Source organism: Crocodylus porosus, unplaced genomic scaffold, assembly GCF_001723895.1.
Source record: "Crocodylus porosus isolate Cpor-Errol unplaced genomic scaffold, CroPor_comp1, whole genome shotgun sequence".
In the NCBI taxonomy this organism is placed as follows: domain Eukaryota; kingdom Metazoa; phylum Chordata; order Crocodylia; family Crocodylidae; genus Crocodylus; species Crocodylus porosus.
Window position 1 is genome coordinate 16,580,970 of NW_017728950.1, and position 17,670 is coordinate 16,598,639.

At 46.3% G+C, this 17,670-nt stretch overlaps 1 protein-coding gene across 1 annotated transcript in view; it reads right to left on the bottom strand.

Annotated features, from left to right (window-relative positions):
- Nucleotides 1-2,674: 2,674 nt before the first annotated feature.
- LOC109323560 (glyoxylate reductase/hydroxypyruvate reductase-like) overlaps nucleotides 2,675-17,670 on the bottom strand; it is a 37,412-nt gene continuing 22,416 nt past the window's right edge. The window contains exons 2-9 of the mRNA XM_019555199.1: nucleotides 14,469-14,599; nucleotides 13,841-13,913; nucleotides 12,407-12,523; nucleotides 8,396-8,484; nucleotides 7,761-7,865; nucleotides 6,784-6,919; nucleotides 6,140-6,270; nucleotides 2,675-3,467 (exon numbers count right to left, since the gene is read on the bottom strand). Of these exons, the coding sequence (XP_019410744.1) occupies nucleotides 3,346-3,467; nucleotides 6,140-6,270; nucleotides 6,784-6,919; nucleotides 7,761-7,865; nucleotides 8,396-8,484; nucleotides 12,407-12,523; nucleotides 13,841-13,913; nucleotides 14,469-14,599 (904 nt within the window). The 3' untranslated portion in view covers nucleotides 2,675-3,345. The remainder of the gene's footprint in view (nucleotides 3,468-6,139; nucleotides 6,271-6,783; nucleotides 6,920-7,760; nucleotides 7,866-8,395; nucleotides 8,485-12,406; nucleotides 12,524-13,840; nucleotides 13,914-14,468; nucleotides 14,600-17,670) is intronic.

Consider the following 17,670-nt stretch of genomic DNA (forward strand, 5'->3'; position numbering starts at 1 on the left):
TGCCGTCTTCCTACAGCCTGGGGCTGGGAGACAGCCAAGGCTGGGATGGGGAGGCAGCAGTTGTTTGCCGCCTCCCCGCTGCAGCTGGCCCAGGTTCATGGTGGCTGCTAACACCCATGGAGTCTGTCTGGGCTGCTCCCAGCAGCCGGCTGGGAGGATGGAAGCCCTGCTGCAAGCAGCCTGAGCTCCTCGGCTATCAGCAGCTACCCAGAACCTGGGCCGACTGCAACTGGGAGGCTACAAACAGCTGCTGCCTCCCAGGCCCAGATCTAGCCTTGGGCTCAAGGGAGGCAGCAGGTACAGGCGATGCTCCCCGCTGTGCTGTCTTTGCCACCGCTTTTGCAGAGCAGCATGTGAAACCTGGCACGGCAGGCACAGCGGTGTGTGCAGAAAGTTGCCTGTTGGTCGGAGGTCCCTGTTGCCCTGGACGCACTTACCCTGCAGGTGGGGGCAGCAGCGAGGAGATCAACCCTGTGTTCTGCCCATGCTGCTCCCGTGTACATAGGGGAAGTGTGACCTGGGCAGTGCAGAGCTTGCAGCAATAGGCAGCTTCCCTGTGCAGTTCCTCTGTGCGCTGCCTCTCTGGGTCGCACACACTGCACTCGGGAGGGCCCAGGGGAGGGCAGCTGGGCTGGGAGTGCAGCGTGTGTGAGGGCAGCGCAGTGGGGAGCATCGCTGGTATCTGCTGCCTCCCTGGAGGCTGGGGCAGGGTCTGGAAGGCAGCTAGTGCCAGGGCTGGGGCGGGGAGGCAGCAGCTGTTTGCAGCCTCCTGACTGCAGCTGGTCCAGGGTCTGGGTAGCTGCTGATAGCCACGGAGCCTGGGCTGGGGGACAAGGGGCAGCAGGCCTGAGGGGCAGGGGCAGCAGGGGTATGAGTGGGACTGGGGGGGCAGGGGCTTTGGGTTGGGAGCAAGGGGCACAAGCAGGGCATCCTGTCATGTGGCCCCTGACCTCATTTTGTTTTTCTGGCATGCTGGCACTCCGGCACCTTCCAATGTGGGTTTTTTGGCACTTCAGCCAAAAAACGTTGCCTACCCCTGGTATAGCATTTCTGCCCTCAAGTCCTCCTGGAGCTCCTTCATTGTCAAGGATATCAAAGGCCCCTTAATGTTGAATCCTGGCCACTTTTTTCCCCTGAGCAGTTCTGCTGAAGTCAGTAGGGACTTCTTCAAGTTAGCAAAACAAGCAAGAGTTCAGTGGAAGCTGAAGAATTTAGGCAACTGATTCAGTGTTAATGGAGTCTGAGCTCTTTGGGGCAGATTTCCATAGTTATTTTAGGCATCTAATTCCTGTTGAGATGCCTAAACTCCCACTGATTTTAAGATAGGAGTCAGCACCTTTTGGGATTTCCCTTAAACTCTGTTGAAAATCCCAATCTGCACAAGGGTCCTGCAGCTAATGATTATTCAATTGTACATTTTTATTACTATCTATGTTACAAGAGCATCTTCAGGATCCATCCAAAATGTTGGCTCAGTTCTACTGGGCACTGTACATGGATATAGTGGGATCAAGTTCCTACCTTGAAGAGCCTATCGTCTAAGTGGAGAAGCATTATCATTCTTATTTTGCAGACATGTTTGATAGATTGGTATTGTTTGCAATATTCCAGAGTTAAATGTGTTTAAGCTACAGTAATATTTTGTGGTTCAGTTTCCCTGACTAGCTTGTACATGGGATAGGAAGAAGTTAACCATGTTTTGGGGCACACTTATGGGAGCCTGCCTGTGTACTTTATCAGTGGGGAATAGGACATCAAGAGAATGATAGACAATTTGCATAATACCACTGAATTCAGGCATTAGCACCTGGAGACTCTGTGCTGTTTCCGGTGCCAATTAAGGACTTCAAAGCCTTAGTGGAAGAGACAGTCTTGGAAAAAAGGACTCCTGAGACCAGGCAGAGAAGAAGAAAGGCAAAATGAGAGAAGCCTGAGAGGCTTGGGAGAAAACAGCAGGGGCTGTTACAAAACAAAGATTACTAAGGAGTTAGCCTGGGCTTCAGGTCCCAAGGACTCTGCGTGCTTTAAAGTCTAGTAGAGGCATAGCTGTGTCATCCACTTTGTGCACACACTTGAATGCCAAAATAGTATGTGTCAGCATTCCACATCCATTTCCATCATGTCACTCTTTCCACCTATTTTCCAATTCGCTTATGTTCCATATGCAAGGTATACCAGTTCCTTTTTTATTGTTGAATTGTTCCTTGGGAGGTATGTGTGTGCACATCTCCCACAAACAACATCATTTCAGTTTCTCTATACTCAGTTCCTAGAAAAAAAAAAGGCTTACAAGCAGCTTCCAATTAGGCAATGCTGAATATCATCTACTGTTGAGAAACTGAAAAAAGTGCACATGGTGTTGGGGGCAAATGAAGCATATTATATGAACCAAACAATCCACTCATTTTGGTGAGAGAAAGCCATGCTATTCTTAACACAATGGCTGTAACATAAGGCACTAAAAAAATATGAGAGAGTAGGAGAGGTAGATGTAAAGGTTCCCCTTTTCGGTTAATTAAGAACTTCAAGGACTGTGAGGTTTGCCACACTCCTTTGTTAATGCAATGGAAATGGAAGTCTTTACATGTCTTTAATGTGCACTAGCTTTTAAAGGTTCCTATGTAAGAAAGAGAACATAACCTGAATTCACAAAGCAAATGAAACTACAAAAAAGTGCCAAGGTTGATAAAAATGTTATAGGTTTTATTTCTGGGAATGTGCCCATTCTATAAATGCAAATTTACTAGAGATCTTCCCTGTCGATTGTATAATGCACAATAAGAATACAGATAATTTTAATGAACCCTCTCCCCCTTAGCAAATGCCAAGTTAGCTTAAAAAAGGTCACATTCTAAAAAGATTGCTTATCTGTCTGTGACATTCACCTCCAACAATGAGCAGAACACCAGCAGTAACATCGCTTCTAATGTCAGGATATGTGTCTCTGGGCTCTGCAGCATCACTAAGAGCTGTATAGGGGCATAGAGCCATATGTAATACATGGGGGCAGCGGGGGTAGCAGGTAGATGGGGTGCTAATCACAAGGGGTTAATACTATCTGATGGTCATGAAGCACTTCCATTCTTAGAGATGATGAGAATTGACCCATTCTTTCTCTAAATTAAGAAAGCAATGGTGCTTTAACGCTACAACGGGTCTAAAAGCTTGTATTTAAAGTATAATATAACTGAACACACAGCTATAGGTGCTAAATCTTCCACATTCAGAGTGTGTCACAGGACCTCTGTGGTTAAAATGGTTCCTGACAATGAGTGGCTGTTTTCATATAGGTTAGTGGTGTGTTAGAAGGAGGGTGAGTGAGAAGAGAGCCTTGCAGTTTTTTTCTCAAAGTGGCACCTCTTTTTCCATTGCTTCACCCCGGAGACCTGCCAGCAAGTTGTTTGCTGCTAAGGCAGCCATGGCATTGCGTGTACTGATCGTGGCACTGGCCATATGGGGCAGGACAACTGAAACAGAAAAAAAAAAACAAAGCTCAGAGGTTACTTCTTTGATACTGAGTTATGCTGTAGGAATTTGAGGGCCTGAGCTATCTGGATGCCTCCAAATGTTACCCTATCACCTCTATTCATCACCTGGTCTTCATACAGCAGGGGTCCTCTGAAAGCCTTTGCACAATCCTGCAATCTGATCCTCAGCCAGAGCCTCTTAAAAAAGCAACAGATTCCCATGGATTCTGGATACTCTTGTTGTATAGCTCACCTATGGGCCTGCACCTTGCTTAGGACTCTGTGAGGAAGGGATGCTGCTGAGTTAGCATACTTAAGGGCAGGAGGCTTAGACTGTGTGATGGAGCTGTGGAAATGGGTTCTTCACAGAGGCCTTTTGGACTCCCAGTTGCTTGACTGCTGGAGGTTGCAAAAGCTGAGGATGGCAAGGGTACCGTTAAGCCACAGTGGGGCTAAGAAGAGACCTACCAGCTGCCTTTTGACTTGGGGATGTCTGCATGCAAGTCACACCTGTCTCCGATCTGCCTGCCTGCTCTGTTCGTGTGAGCTGGCAGGGGATTGAAATTTACAAGAATCCTGCAGGGTTTTAAAAGGATTTCCAAAGTTAAGATGATGTTTTAGTCAAATCCTGCTGGATTCTTAAAAATGTCAATCCCCTGCTGGCTTGCAAGAGCAGAACATGCAAACAGCAGGGGCAGATGGCACTACACACACACAAAACATCCCTCTGCTGAGTGTTGCACACACATGTGGCCCTAGATCAGCCTTGCTCTGGGGCTTAGAAGGAGAGGAAGAGGAAGGAGGTGATGCATGTGCATGCTTATTATTAGTGCTAGTGTCAGATGACACCTTGGGGACATTAATTCCCCCACCTGCTTACTGAAATGCCCTTCCACTTGATGTTCTCTCCTCAGATGGGGAGAGAGCAAGGTGTCTTCCATGGTCCAACTAGAATGTGATGTTGCTTCTGGCGCTGCCAGGGAGGCTGCCACCATTTACAGCTAACCAGATGTAGACATCTGGCTGCTGGCCATTGTGCTCATTCCATATTGGCCACCAATCTGCCAGCCTGTGGTAATAACGGCCCGTCTGGGCTGATTTGTAGCAATCAGCTACAAACACGGTTCTGGTTGAAACAACACCTGTCAACACATTTTAGACATAACCTCCTGTTTAGTGTAAATACAGTTCAGCCCCCTTTAAAGACAGGTCAGTGATGATCTGTTTATGCTAACTGTCAAACATGCCCTCTTTCCCTTGCCTATACAGGTTCCTGGGCTCTGGGCTGCATAGCTGTCCAGATGCCAAACCCCTAAATTCTACACACAAACCACCACATTTTGCAGTTGAATTAGTAGTTAAATGTTTCATGCTCTGATTTACCCCTGAAGGTCTCTCAGTTCTGTTGGCTGAAAAGAAAAAATACAGAATATAGCACCCTAACACTGGCCAGATAATTAATACATACTTTACCATAGACTATCTATGGGCCAGAGGCTAGCTCTTGCAGTTCAGCTCAGATGAGGTTCAGACCCTACAGCAATACTGATGACCTCACTCTGTATAACAACAAACTTAATGTACATAGAAAAAGAATGGAGAAAATGCTGAGATACTTCACACATACATGAGGCAGTAGAAGCCATCTGTATGACATTGGGCATTTCAGAATTAATATGCAATCAGGTCATTTGAGCTTGTTTTAATGCCTGCACACCAAAGGGCAGAGTTAAAGGGGTGCATTTAACCTTACAACCTTAACATTTTATGAACTGAATTGATTATAGATTTTTAGGCAAGCACAGCCCTGCTGGGCACTGAAATTTATTTCCAAGATTGCTCCTATTCCCTGGCTTAGAAAAGCTGCTAGTTATTCAGGACACATTAAATGGTTCATGGCTTCAGGTGATATATATTGGTATAGCTCTACTGACTCCAGGGGTGGCATACAGATTGATACCTGCTGAGGGTCTGATCTACTGTTTTTTTAGTCTAGTTTGCACTGGGGCAAATCTCAACGGTATTTCTTCATTGGAAACAGGGACACCTGCCAAAAGAGGATTTTTAAGACTACAAATATGACTGGAGAAGCAAATGCACTGAGACAAACCCATGCCTGGTGATGACTAGAGCTGGAGGAAAACTTCCTCTATAGGAAATTGCAGTATTTTGGAGTTCCTTTCATTTTGAATTGAAATGAAAATTCAAAAGTTCAAAATGTACCACAGAACAAAAAGCCCAGAAAAAATACTGACTTGGAAACACTGAAATGTTCCAGTCCAAAAACATCAAACTGTTTTGATAATGCCAAAGCGTTACAAATAGAGCACACAATAGTGAATATTAAATTAATAGAAATGTAAGATAAATTATATTCGAATATAAATGTAAAAATGAACCGTTTCAGCATTACCAAAATGAAATGAGAAAGGCAATATGATTCATTTGGCTTTTCTCCCATCAGAAATTCTCTCAAAATAAACACATTCCCTGAAAGTGTTTAATTTCAACAGAAAGGCTTTTTCCAGTGGATATTATTTCACTGCACATTCTCCAAGCAGCTTTTGTAAAAACTGTGTGTTGTAGAAACAAGGCCAAAGCTTGTAATTCCCAAACCACCTTTTCAGCTGCTGCTCTTCAGAAGACAGGAGCTGCTTTCAACACACACTCACCACAGTTTTTAAGTTTAAAAAGAGGATGATCTATAGGCAGAGGCTCAGGCTCTGTGACATCCAGACCAGCAGCTGCAATCTGACCATTGACCAATGCCTGGTACAGGTCATCCTGGTTCACTACGCCACCCCTGTTGGGAACAGAAGAACAAAGTATCAATCAGTTCCTGGGCATCTTCTGTGTGTTGCTGCTCTAGCAGCTAAGAGCCTTAGTTATCTGGTGAAGGTTTTAACAACAGGATTGGATAGACTTGAAGGCAGCTTTATAATAAACTCTGAGGCCGAGGGCTTACAGTACTGTTCTCTGGCATGAATCATACTGTATTATGTGTGGGATCAGCTTATCTAATGAGACTGAATCCTATTGATGGGATTTTCCTTTATCGTGATGCATCTCTTCCCTTGCCATCAGCATGTTGTCAGATTACACCAGCGTAAGCCTTTTATTTTTAATAATTGCGTTAAAGTTGATTTGATATTATTGAGCTGGGATGTCATTAGAGCCAGGAGTATAAATCTTATCTCCCTCTCTGATCATGTAAGGATTTGTGTCAGGAGTGTATGTTCTCCAGTGTGACATCTCTGTGTTTATCTTGCTGAGTACTGGCTGGAAAACATTTATTTTCTCTCCCAGCCTCTCTCACCTGCTGGTGTTGACAAATATGGCAGTATCTTTCATTTGGGAGAAAAGACTTTTGCTGCAGATACCCTGGGTTTCAGGAGTTAAAGCACAACACACAACAATGAAGTCCGAAAGCCTTGCCAGCTCATCCATGGTCACTGTGAAGAACAAAACAGAGAACCTCCAGAGATTTCAAACAAAACCACATATAATGTTGGACAAAGCCTCAGATTTTTCTTGGCACTGAGCTGACCTGAATCCACAAATATTAGACAATTTGTTCCCTAATGCTGGCTCATTTAAACTTCTTGTATGCACATGTTAACAATTTCCCCAAATAAAGCTATGTAGTTTGGCATAATGCAGCTTTTCTCAGCTCTTTCATTCCACAGGCTCTTCTACAGGAAGCATGTGCTGCTTGCATTAAGCATATGCGCCTTTTGCTTATAATTTCATGTGCAGTCACTGCCTGGGGGTGGGAGCTCAAAATAAGAAAAAGAAATCTGCAGCTCTGACTCCAACCCCAAGTCTGGGACAGAGCCAGAGCCGGAGCCAGAGCCGGAGCTGGAGCTGGAGCTGCAGTAGTTGCCTACCCCCTGCCTGGTACTCAAATCCAAGATGAGGGTCTTGGATTTGCCCCCATGTTGAATGGGAGAAAACTCTCATCTCAGAGGATGTGGATGCAGGTGGACAGCCCCAGGTGCCTGGGTCTAGCAGAGCTGCTGGGAAATGGAATCCGGGTGCTGCACTGCCTCAGCCCCGCTGCGCGTGTGGCAGGATCTGCTGCATGCGGCATGGCCCATGCTGCTCCCAGCACCTAGGCTGGGTGGGACTGAGGGACCTGCTGCGTGATAGACAAAATCCCTTGGCGGGCCGGATCTGGCCTGTGGGCTGTATTTTGCCCATCCCTGGCTTAGAGCTTTCATTGGGATGGGCTGCTGTAGCCTGTACTTTCCACTGCCTGAGCGTGTTCTGGGCCACAGCACCTTTCCACCTTACCAAAGTCTGCTGGGATGCTGGTTGCCACTTCAGGCCTGGCACTCATGTCAGTGTAGAGGAATCTCTTGACTCCAAATGGCTTTAAACGTGTCGCAACAGCAACCCCTGTAAAGCAGAATTTATAACCCTGAGTTCCTTCTCTTCTGTGCTCATCTGCACTTCTGATCCGCTCTTCCGCAGAAGGGCAGGTCTATTGGGAATGGGAAGCTCAGAGATTTCACTGGACGAGTTTTCTTCAAATGATCAGTCAGTAAAGGAGGGGCTGTTGTGCCTGATGGGAGAAATAGGTATCCAGCCTCCTGAGCCTATTGGCATCTCCGAGGCCACTTGGGTCTCAGGACAGCCCCCGTGGCCTAGTATTCAGGGCAAGTTGCCACATACCTACCCCTCAGCCTATGCTCTGAGCAGGTTTGCTAGGTGGGAGGGAGGGGGGGAATGGGGGGAGTCATTATCCATCACAGTGATAGAGCCAGATTCATTGAACCAGTTTTGACAAGCTCTAATTCATGTTGTTGTGTTTTGTCTTTTTTTTTTTTGTCAATTTGTTTTTTCACCAAAGTATCAAAATGCAAAAATTTTTGGCCGGTTTTATATGAAAGCTGTACAGAAATGTCTCTGGGGATATTGCAACTCACCTATTCTTCCCAGTCCGAGAATTCCCACAGTGCTGTCTGTCAGGCCATGTCCACACATCCAGAGCGGTTTCCAGGTCCCCCAGCCACCGCTTAAGAATGACATGTGAAGCTACTTCAGGTGCATGTTAGATGTTGTACAACACTAGCACTTTGGAAAGTGGAGACTGTTCCTGTTTAGCTCAGGTTAATCATTTTATAGCAGAGATTCCCAACCACAGGGCCACAAAGGCTTGACTGCCAGGTCGTAGCATAAACCCCTCACTCAGGCCCCTGTCTGTCCGCCTGGGCAAGCGGCTTCCATCGCTGGCAGTCACATGCAGGGTTAAAGCTGTGCATTCCCACTTGCTCCAGCCCAGGCCCCGGCCCCGACCCCGGCCCTGGACTCAGGCACTGCGCACCCCCTTGGCTGGGCAGTGCCTCTGGCCCCAGCTGCCAACTGTGCCCCACTCCCTCCCTCACTGAACAGGTTTGTCACAAGCAGCTGCTGCCACTGCCTCAATCACCCCAGAAGTGGTGCCCCCCACTGTGCCCCTCCACATGTTGCCTATGCCCTCTCTGCTCTCAGTTGCATTGCTTATACCCCTCCCCCTGCACAGACTTACCTGCAGGCAGCTGTGTCTCCACCATGCTGCCTAGCTGTATTGCCAGTTTTTCCACAGGAAATGGAAAATCCAGATCCCTGATTATATGTCATTGTTGGTATCTCCTTTTATTTGTCTCCCTCAGAGGAAAGCTGACAGCCTTTCCTCAGTCTTCAGAACCCATTGTCCTAATTGTTGTTGTTCTCCAATCTGCACCACCCCCTTAATTCTGGTATAGGCTTCCTTACATGAACTGAGTGCAGAATTCAGGTAAGGCCTTAACCAGGACTAATTTTGGTACGATGGTATTTTACATTCTGTAATTGGTTCTCCTTCTCCATCTCTTGGATGCTGTAGTAGCACCAGGTGGGTGGCCCCTTCAGGCAACAGCACATCCACTTTCAGCTACATCCATCCTAAGGACTATGGGAGTTTATACATGTGCTCCGGGACAGTGTGTGTGTGTGTGTGTGTAGGGGGGGGTGCTTTAATTAGAGGGGCTCTGAGAGTCACTTTAATTAAAGTGCCTGGAGTGTCTCAACGTGTAAAAATGGTGGTGGGGTGCTTTAACTAAAGTTCATCAAATGAGCTTTAGTTAAAATGCCCCTGCCACCATTTTTTAGCATGGGCATGCTGATACATGAGATGCTGGAGTCTGCTGGAACGTGGTAATTATCACGCTCCAGCAGACTCAATCAAGCTTGCTCCAGTGTGCTGTAATTATAACGCACTGGAGCAGATTTGATGCTCATGTATAGGTGCCTTATAATAGCAGGTGAGTGGGAAGTAAAAGTCAGTGCAGTCTGACCAAGCAAGGAGTCAAGTTTCCAGTTGGAGAGCCCAGTGGTGAACGACTCTCAGCAGGGTGCCAGACAGTCTGCTGGGACAGGGATTTTGCTGGAGCAGAGCCCTGGAGGTCTGCAAAGCATGGCAGAGGGACCAAGAGGAGGTGGGACTGAGACAGCGGACTGACATGGTACAAGCTGGAGAACCAGCCATCAGCCCTCACATCCTGTTTGCAATCATGTCAAGGTCAATAGCCTGAGTGGGTATAGCTAATGAAACCCGGTTAGATGTGCAAGAAGTCCAAACTATTTCTCCTTTGATGTATTAATTTGAATTTAATCTGTGGCCTATTTGCCTGCCTTGGTTAGGTCCTTTTGAAGTTTACTCACTGTTCTCCAGACTGTCATAAGCAGGGATCTGAGTTTTCCATTCACCATGGAAAAACCTGGATTTTCTCTTCTTAAAGGGTTGAGGAGTGAGAGGCACCAGGGTGGATGGGGGCGCTGCAGTAGGGCTGGAGGAATGAGGGTCTGTGGGTGGGGAGTGAGGGGTACCGGCACGCTCAAGAGACTGTGGGTTAGGAGTGAGGGGCATCTGCAGGGCTGGGGGGGCTGTCACTTGGGAGTGAGGGGCAATGGCATGGGCAGGGGCAGGGCACCGGCATATCCAGCTCTGATTTTCTATCATAAAAAACCCAAAATCAAACACCAAAATATATAGGTATTTAGGATTTATTTTATTATGATGATTGAGGCACTGGTAGGCTTTCAAATTGTTTTAAAATTCTCTCTATATAAATAACACATTGTGTTCAACTGATACCTATATATATTGTGGCATTTCATTTTAATTGTGGAAAAATGTGTGGTTTGGGTTTTTAAATCAGAGAATTTGGGATTTTTTCTTAAATCAGAGAATTTATGATTGCTAAACAGAGAAAACCAGGTTCCCTGCTCATAAGTCATTGTATATCATTTCCAGCGGTTGCCACTTTACTGCCTGTAGTCACCCTCCAGATCAAATAAATAAATCAAATGTTTGTTCTCAACAAAATCTGTTGTTATTGTTACACAACAATGAAAAGTATAAAATCCTTTTATTTTTGCTTTTCTGTCTCCTTGCCAGTTACTAATCCCAATCAGTGGTTTGCCTTTTAACCCAAGACTACTTCATTTTTTTAGGCCCCCTCTACACGTCACAGGCATTGCACAATTATCTGGTTATTACTTGGAGTCGAGCTATATATGCAAAGTAGGGACCACACAATGAAAAGCTCCAACCAGCTATAAAGTTAGACCTCAAAAATGTATACTAACTTTATAGCTGCTTGCTATTGAGCTTTAGTTTAAGTGTGTAACAGGCTCTCTCCTGCTGCTGGGAGCCATGCTGGCTGCTGGGGCTCCCAGGCACAGGGGTGTACCATGCCCAGTGAAAAACCCCCAAACCCTAGGAGTCATGACAGATGTGATTCCCAAGGTCTGGGGGCTTCACGCACCCCCAGGTGGGGAGATCACCTCAGCATGGATCCTCCAGCCCTGGGGGTGCGTGGGGTGTCCTCATGGCTGGGAGCCCCTCAACTGGAGTGTGTGGGACTCGCAGCTGTGGGGGCTTGTGTCTTGCTACTGCAGGGGGAACCCGGGATGCAAAGGCTGCTTCTGCACCAGCAATAAGGTATGATGGGATCTAATGCACAATTCCACAGTCACGTTGTAGCAGGCTGCCCACAGGCCACATGCCTCTGGGGCTGTTGCGCAGCCACAGGCAGTAAGCAAGTGATTGCAAGCTTGTTCTGCAAGACTGAACCAGTTGATGACAATAACTGGCTGGCTCCACAGGAACTGAGCGGATACGGGAGAGGTAAGCAGAGGAGACAAGAGCTTGTGGGGCTGGAGGTGGAGGCCTGAGCCAGGCATTCTCCCTGCATCCATGAGAGCATGTGCGGAGGAACTGATCAGAGAGACTGTTTGGACAAGAGGCTGGAAGTGCTGGAGTGACACTGACCAAGAGGGAGAGAGCAGGCAAGCGGTGGCATAACCCCATCTGAAAACTCTCTTGGCGTCTGGCAAAAGACCCCCTGGGTATGTGTGTTTGTTTCACTAATGATCCATTTGTGTTAACTCCCGCTGGGAGGGAGTTCGCCCCTTCTCATACATGTGGTGTGCCAGGAAGTGCGACTGTGTCGGATCACACATTAGATCCCATCATGCCTTCATCTACGTGTGTAGAGAGGGCCTAAATTAGTCACTTCTTGTGAAGGACGTCAGCAAAGGCTTTTTGAAAGGTCAAATGCACTATTTTGATTTATCCTTTCACTTCTTTATTGACACACTCAGGTTTTTCATAAGTCTATGACACTGGATTTCTTTTTGGCAGAGATGGGGCAAGGAGCTGGCTTTTGCTTTCCTTTACTTCTCATTCATCTTGTGTTTTTTCTTAGACTGTGTGTCTTGTTCAGTGCAAGGGAGGGGAACTCTCATCTCCTGCCCGTTGACACGATAACATCTTCCTCAAGCACTTCTTCAAATCTACATTTTTTTTTCTTACTCGTTTATTCAACAGCACATTAGTTTCTCACTGTCTACCAGTGGACTCACCCTAAACAGTTTTTGCTGGCTAGAATAGAGAAAGGTTTAAAAAAAATTACGTCTTAGCTTTCTCCGCAGCCTCTAACAGTCGACGAGATGTTGCCAGAAGAAGTGCGACTGTGAGTTCAGCAACTGCTTCTGTCAAGACATCCGGAGTGTATCCTAATCTGATTCCTCTGTATCAAGACAAAAATATTCAGATGCATCATTAGCAGGGTTTCCACAATGCACGAGTGACTGAACTAAAGCTATCCCTGGACCATCTCCACCTGAAGACTATCCTATTCCACCTATTATGGACATAAATAGACTTAAGCATGAGCAGAATATAGTCTCAAAGCTCATCTTCTCCTTGGCTGCCCTGGTAGGGCTGTCAAAAAGGGTGGTTATGGCAGTGAATGAAGTCAGGGACAGATCCAGAGGCAGGTGCAGTAGCATGGTCACACACCCATTTCAGACCGCACTGTGGAAGCAGCAGACAGGAACTTTTAAATCCAGGATCAGGTAAGAATTCCCTCTCCTGCTCTTCCCCTCCATGCTCAGTGGCACATCCCTTCCCATATTAATCCTTTTCGCCACCTGCCATTGCCCTGTCCCCCATGGTGCTCCCTGCCAGCCCAAGAGCAGAGTTGGGGAGGGTGAACTCACCTGCTGGTGCTGCTACTGCTGCTGTTGTCCCTGCCTGAGCCTGGCTTCCTGCACAGCCCAGATGGGGTACAGCATCCCCCTCTCCTCCCAACCCCGAGTCAGCTGGGGATAGTTGCAGTAGCTGGGCGGGTGAGCGGGGTGGGAATGCAGCTGAGCACAGAGGAAAAGGAAGGGGTGCCAAGAGCTGCAGGGGTGGGATTCTTACCTGATTCAGGGACTTAAAAAAGACCAAAAACAAACTCTGGCCGCTCCTCCTGCAATGTGGCCTGTCCATCACAGTGAGGTGAGGGAGCTGCATGTGGGAGTGTAGCCACCCCTGCAGTGTGGGTCACTGCTCCTATGCCTCCTTTTATGAAGTCCTGGATTTGCCCATGGAAGAAGCTAGTGCTGGCTAAAGCTTCTCAGATCTCTGCTATATCCTTTTTCTTCCCCAGGGGCACACAATGCTTCTCACAATGCAGAGAGAACAGGGCTACACCTATGCTGTAAACTCACCTTCCCCAGTAGCCAGCTGTGACCTCCAACACATGGTAGTGCTATGTGCCAGCTGGTCTCTAGCTATATAGCCCCATCTGCACAGAGCTAGAAATGGGCTAGTGTGGGTGTGGGCTAACTGGCACAGTCACTCAGCATGGCTAATTAGCCTACCCAAAGTTGTATGAGCCTGGCAGCAGTAAGTTTATTGTGCAGACCTTGCCTCGAGCTCCATTACAGCAGCTGGGAGCTCCATTGCCTGGCAAGAGACACAGCTTTTACAGTATCCCCATTCTTCAGCCCTTAAGGAGAAAGGGGAAGGGTTTCCTGCATTTGTAGACCTTGTGGTTAAAGGCAGCAGCTTTCCTTACCTCTTCTTCAGTTCCTGCAGAGAAATGTGGTCATATCCCACGGACATAGTGCTAACCACTTTCAGACTGGGCCCTGTCATTTGCAGAGAAAACAAGCTGTCATAACTCACATACTGAAAGCCTCACCTAAACAGGGGCTGCTTTATGCTGATGGGGATCAGGACTGATAGGCGATGGCACATACCTAGCTACTTTCAATTGCTCTTTCTGGAAATGTCCAGTACTGAACTGTCACTAATCCCATACCCTCTGTCTGCTCGATGCTCTGCAGATGGATACTTTCTCCCCTTCCCTTCTTGTCACGTGCAGGGTGAACATCAGTGTGTGAATCCCATTTCCCTCAGTGACTTCAGAATCCATTATAATCTTCCGGATATTTGCTAACCCTTGCACTTCATGGGTGATAATGACCTATTTAGCAAGCCTTTTGTCCATATTCTATTTGACTTTGCTGTGTGGGCTTCTGTCTCAGAGGCCTAAAGAAGGGTATTAAAAAAGTGGCAGCAGGCTAGCATACCGACCTATGACTGTGAGATTTGGGGGCTAGGGAAGTGGAGGACATCTTACTTTCTGCTGGTTCTTCCAGCCCAGCAGTACTAAAGTACCTCCAAAATATCCACTTTCATACCAGCTGCATCCAAGACTTCAGCATCTATCTTCTCTGTCAGGAGACAGTACAAGCCCTGGATCCCAGCAACCTTCTTGAGAAGTTCTGAGCGTGGCACCGGGTCTTCTGAATCCCATTGCTCAATGTGGCATCTGCAAGAGGTACGATAGTGGAGTGGATCAAGGTCAGCATTGTGAGGTGGTGGGGGGTAAGCAATAAGAGCCAACTCATTTCTTTAGGCAGCAAAGTCTGCTTTGTTCAGGGTCAGAGTAAAATGAAAAAAAAAACCAGTTTGAATGTGAAATTGCAGGATGAGAAATCATCCACAAATTGAACTGTGTAAAGTACAGTTTAAGCAGGGTTATAGATTCTTATCTCATTACCTGGATTAGCTTTTTTCACCTCCTTTGTTCCTACCGGTTTACTGCTCACTTGCTTTTTTTTCCTAGCACTGCCCCAGCTCCCTCCTATCTTGCTCTCTCCCATGCTTTGTCTTTTGTATTCTAATTTCTCTTTCTTTATACTCTGCTTTCTGTACATCCTTTTACAGAATCTAATGATGAGCCTATTTTATTCAGTTAGTCTATAAGGGTGCGTACACTCCCTTCTGACTGACTTCAGACTAACATGGCTGACTACCTCCCACAGTGTCAGACTAGCTATTGTGTGGGAAGAATCAGGGCTAATCTCCTAATACCACCCCCTTAAGCAAGGAGGTGGCCAGGCAGGGGGTTGGCACAGACCTGGCTACTCCTCTTTATGTGACTGCTAGAGCAGCTCCCTGGGGACATGGGGTGGAAGAAATGGGGTGTAAGCAGCTCCATGAAATGGGGTAACCCCCCTCGTCCCCTGATTCAGGGGGGTTCACAGGGGAGGAAATAATTGGGCATGTCTACACTGCCTCCGCAGGGAGCCTGAGAGCACTGTTGAGAAACAGTCCTGCCCAGAATGCACCAAAGCAGCATAGCCAAAGAGCACAGCCCTAAGCACACGCCCAAAGACCTGTTCAGGCTCTTTCTCAGGCATCCCTGGCAGCATATACTTGGGGCTGGGCCAAACTAGTGGACTACCTGATTTCTGGGCTTCAGCGTGAGTGGGAGTGAGCAATAGGTGTGCTTTGCAGTGAGTGGGAGTGAGCAATAGGTGTTGCTCCTTGCCTCACCCCATGGCAGCATGGGGTTTTTCCTTCAGGCAGCTCTTGGGACAGGGCCATTGGGCTGCAAAGTTAGGATGTAGCCCTTAGAGAATATAAAGCACTGTGAATGCTCAGTAGCTATTCATTGTATGGTATTTGCGAGTCACTTCTATTCCTCTGTTGAGCGGCAGATCCAGGGCAGGTGTATTGGTGCAGTCACGCCCCCTTTAATTCCTGGTCCACCCAAAGTTTAAAAGCAACTTCCTGGCACAGCAGCAGCATTTCTAGTTAAGCAGCAGTGAGGGACTTGGTTGACTTCATGGCTTATAATAAGCTGCCTGATTCCTTCCAAACTCTTCCTTCCATAGGTGCTAAGGAACCTTTTAAGGAAGTTTTAATGTTCCTGTAATTAAGCTATTCTTTCTTCAGCAGTTCTGTTATTTTCTAGTTGCTCTTGGTAATGTAACTAATTCCTATTTCACCCCCCTGCAGACTGTTTTTAATGCCAGTGTGAAGAAATGTTGACTAATGCCGGCGGGATCAAGAACAAGGGAGTGACAGAAGCGGTGAAGAAAGAACACCACTTCCGGAGCAGGTGTCTCTTTAAGATAGTATGGCTGAGAGGAGGGCGCGGCAGCGTGTTTACCCAGTCTCCAGGGATAAAAAAAAGAGGATGGAAAGAAGCCTGCAGGGGTGAAAAAGACACCTGAAGACCAATCCTACGAGCAATAAGTAGCTTGACTGAGCCACATTGAGCCGGGAGTGGATGGAGAAGAAGTTTCATCTCCAGGAAGAGGCTCGGAGTGGTGTGGGAATGTCAGCTGAGGCAGCAGTGAGATAAAAGAGGGCAGTTACCTTCCAGGATATACACAAAAGAGTGTTTATTGTTTTATTGTTTGTGTTGGGACATTTTGTAAAGTTAATCAGAGTTTTAGAGAACTTCATGATTGAGAGAGACTGAGTGACGGTTACTCCATCACCATGAAGAAGCAGAACTACCTGGAGAAATCTGGTAAGATAAGATCTCTCCTGGAGACAGTGTGTCCTGTACAAAGAAAAGAAAAGGAATGAATAATTTTTATTATTTATTTTAACTGTTAAGTTTCAGTTAATTTATACTGTATATTATGTAACAGTGGAGTGAGCCAACTGAAGATTTACAAAGTCAAAAGTTAAGATACACCCAAAAAGCATACAATAACCACAGTGTGTTTAACTGTGAGTTGGTTAAATGTAAAAAGAAAATAAAGAAAAGTGATTAACCCAAAGCAAACTGTGCTTCCATAATTGTCTTTAATCTCAGGTGTCGTTAGGAAGAGATTCGATAGAGACTGTGAACCAGTAAATCCATATGTAGATTGTTGTTGCATGGCTGCGGTAGAAAATAAATAACACCTCCTGACTAATAACATCAAGAATAATCAAGATATGGCAGGAGAGAGTCAGAATATATCGCAAAGGTTCAAACTTTGGCAATCACAAAAAAAAGAGCTAAAAAGCAAACATAAGCAGAATCTCCACAGCTGGCTAGAAACATTAACTCAGATGTGGAAAGTTTAACTCGGGTGAACATTAACTCAGGTGTAGAAATAACTTTCAGTGAAACATTGGATGCACTGTCAAGATGCTCAAGGAGGGTAGATTTTGTTTTATGAATCGGAATGGTGTACATTTAATTCTAATGACTACAGGACTAAAGAAACAATAACTTCTGAGTATTTTTGCCTAGTTTATTGTGGTTTTAATACATAATATAGCACACTATATATAGCAAATAAATGCACATTCCAATAAAGTAATATCTATTTTTGCTTCAATCTTAAACTGAATAACATAACTGTAAGTCCTTAGCATATTAGTAAAGCTTCTAGTTTCTTTTTACCTGAAGAAAAACATGTTATGTTATATACAGTGATGCACAACACCATCTGCACCCCACTTTTCAAAACTCTAGATCTGCCTGTCTTGATTCATAAAGGATCACAATATTCTGTGGTGTTTAACACCGAAAACTGCAAGGTTCTCCACCTTGGGAGGAAAAACCTGCAGCACCCTTATAGGCTCGGCAGTGCTACGTTGGTTAGCACT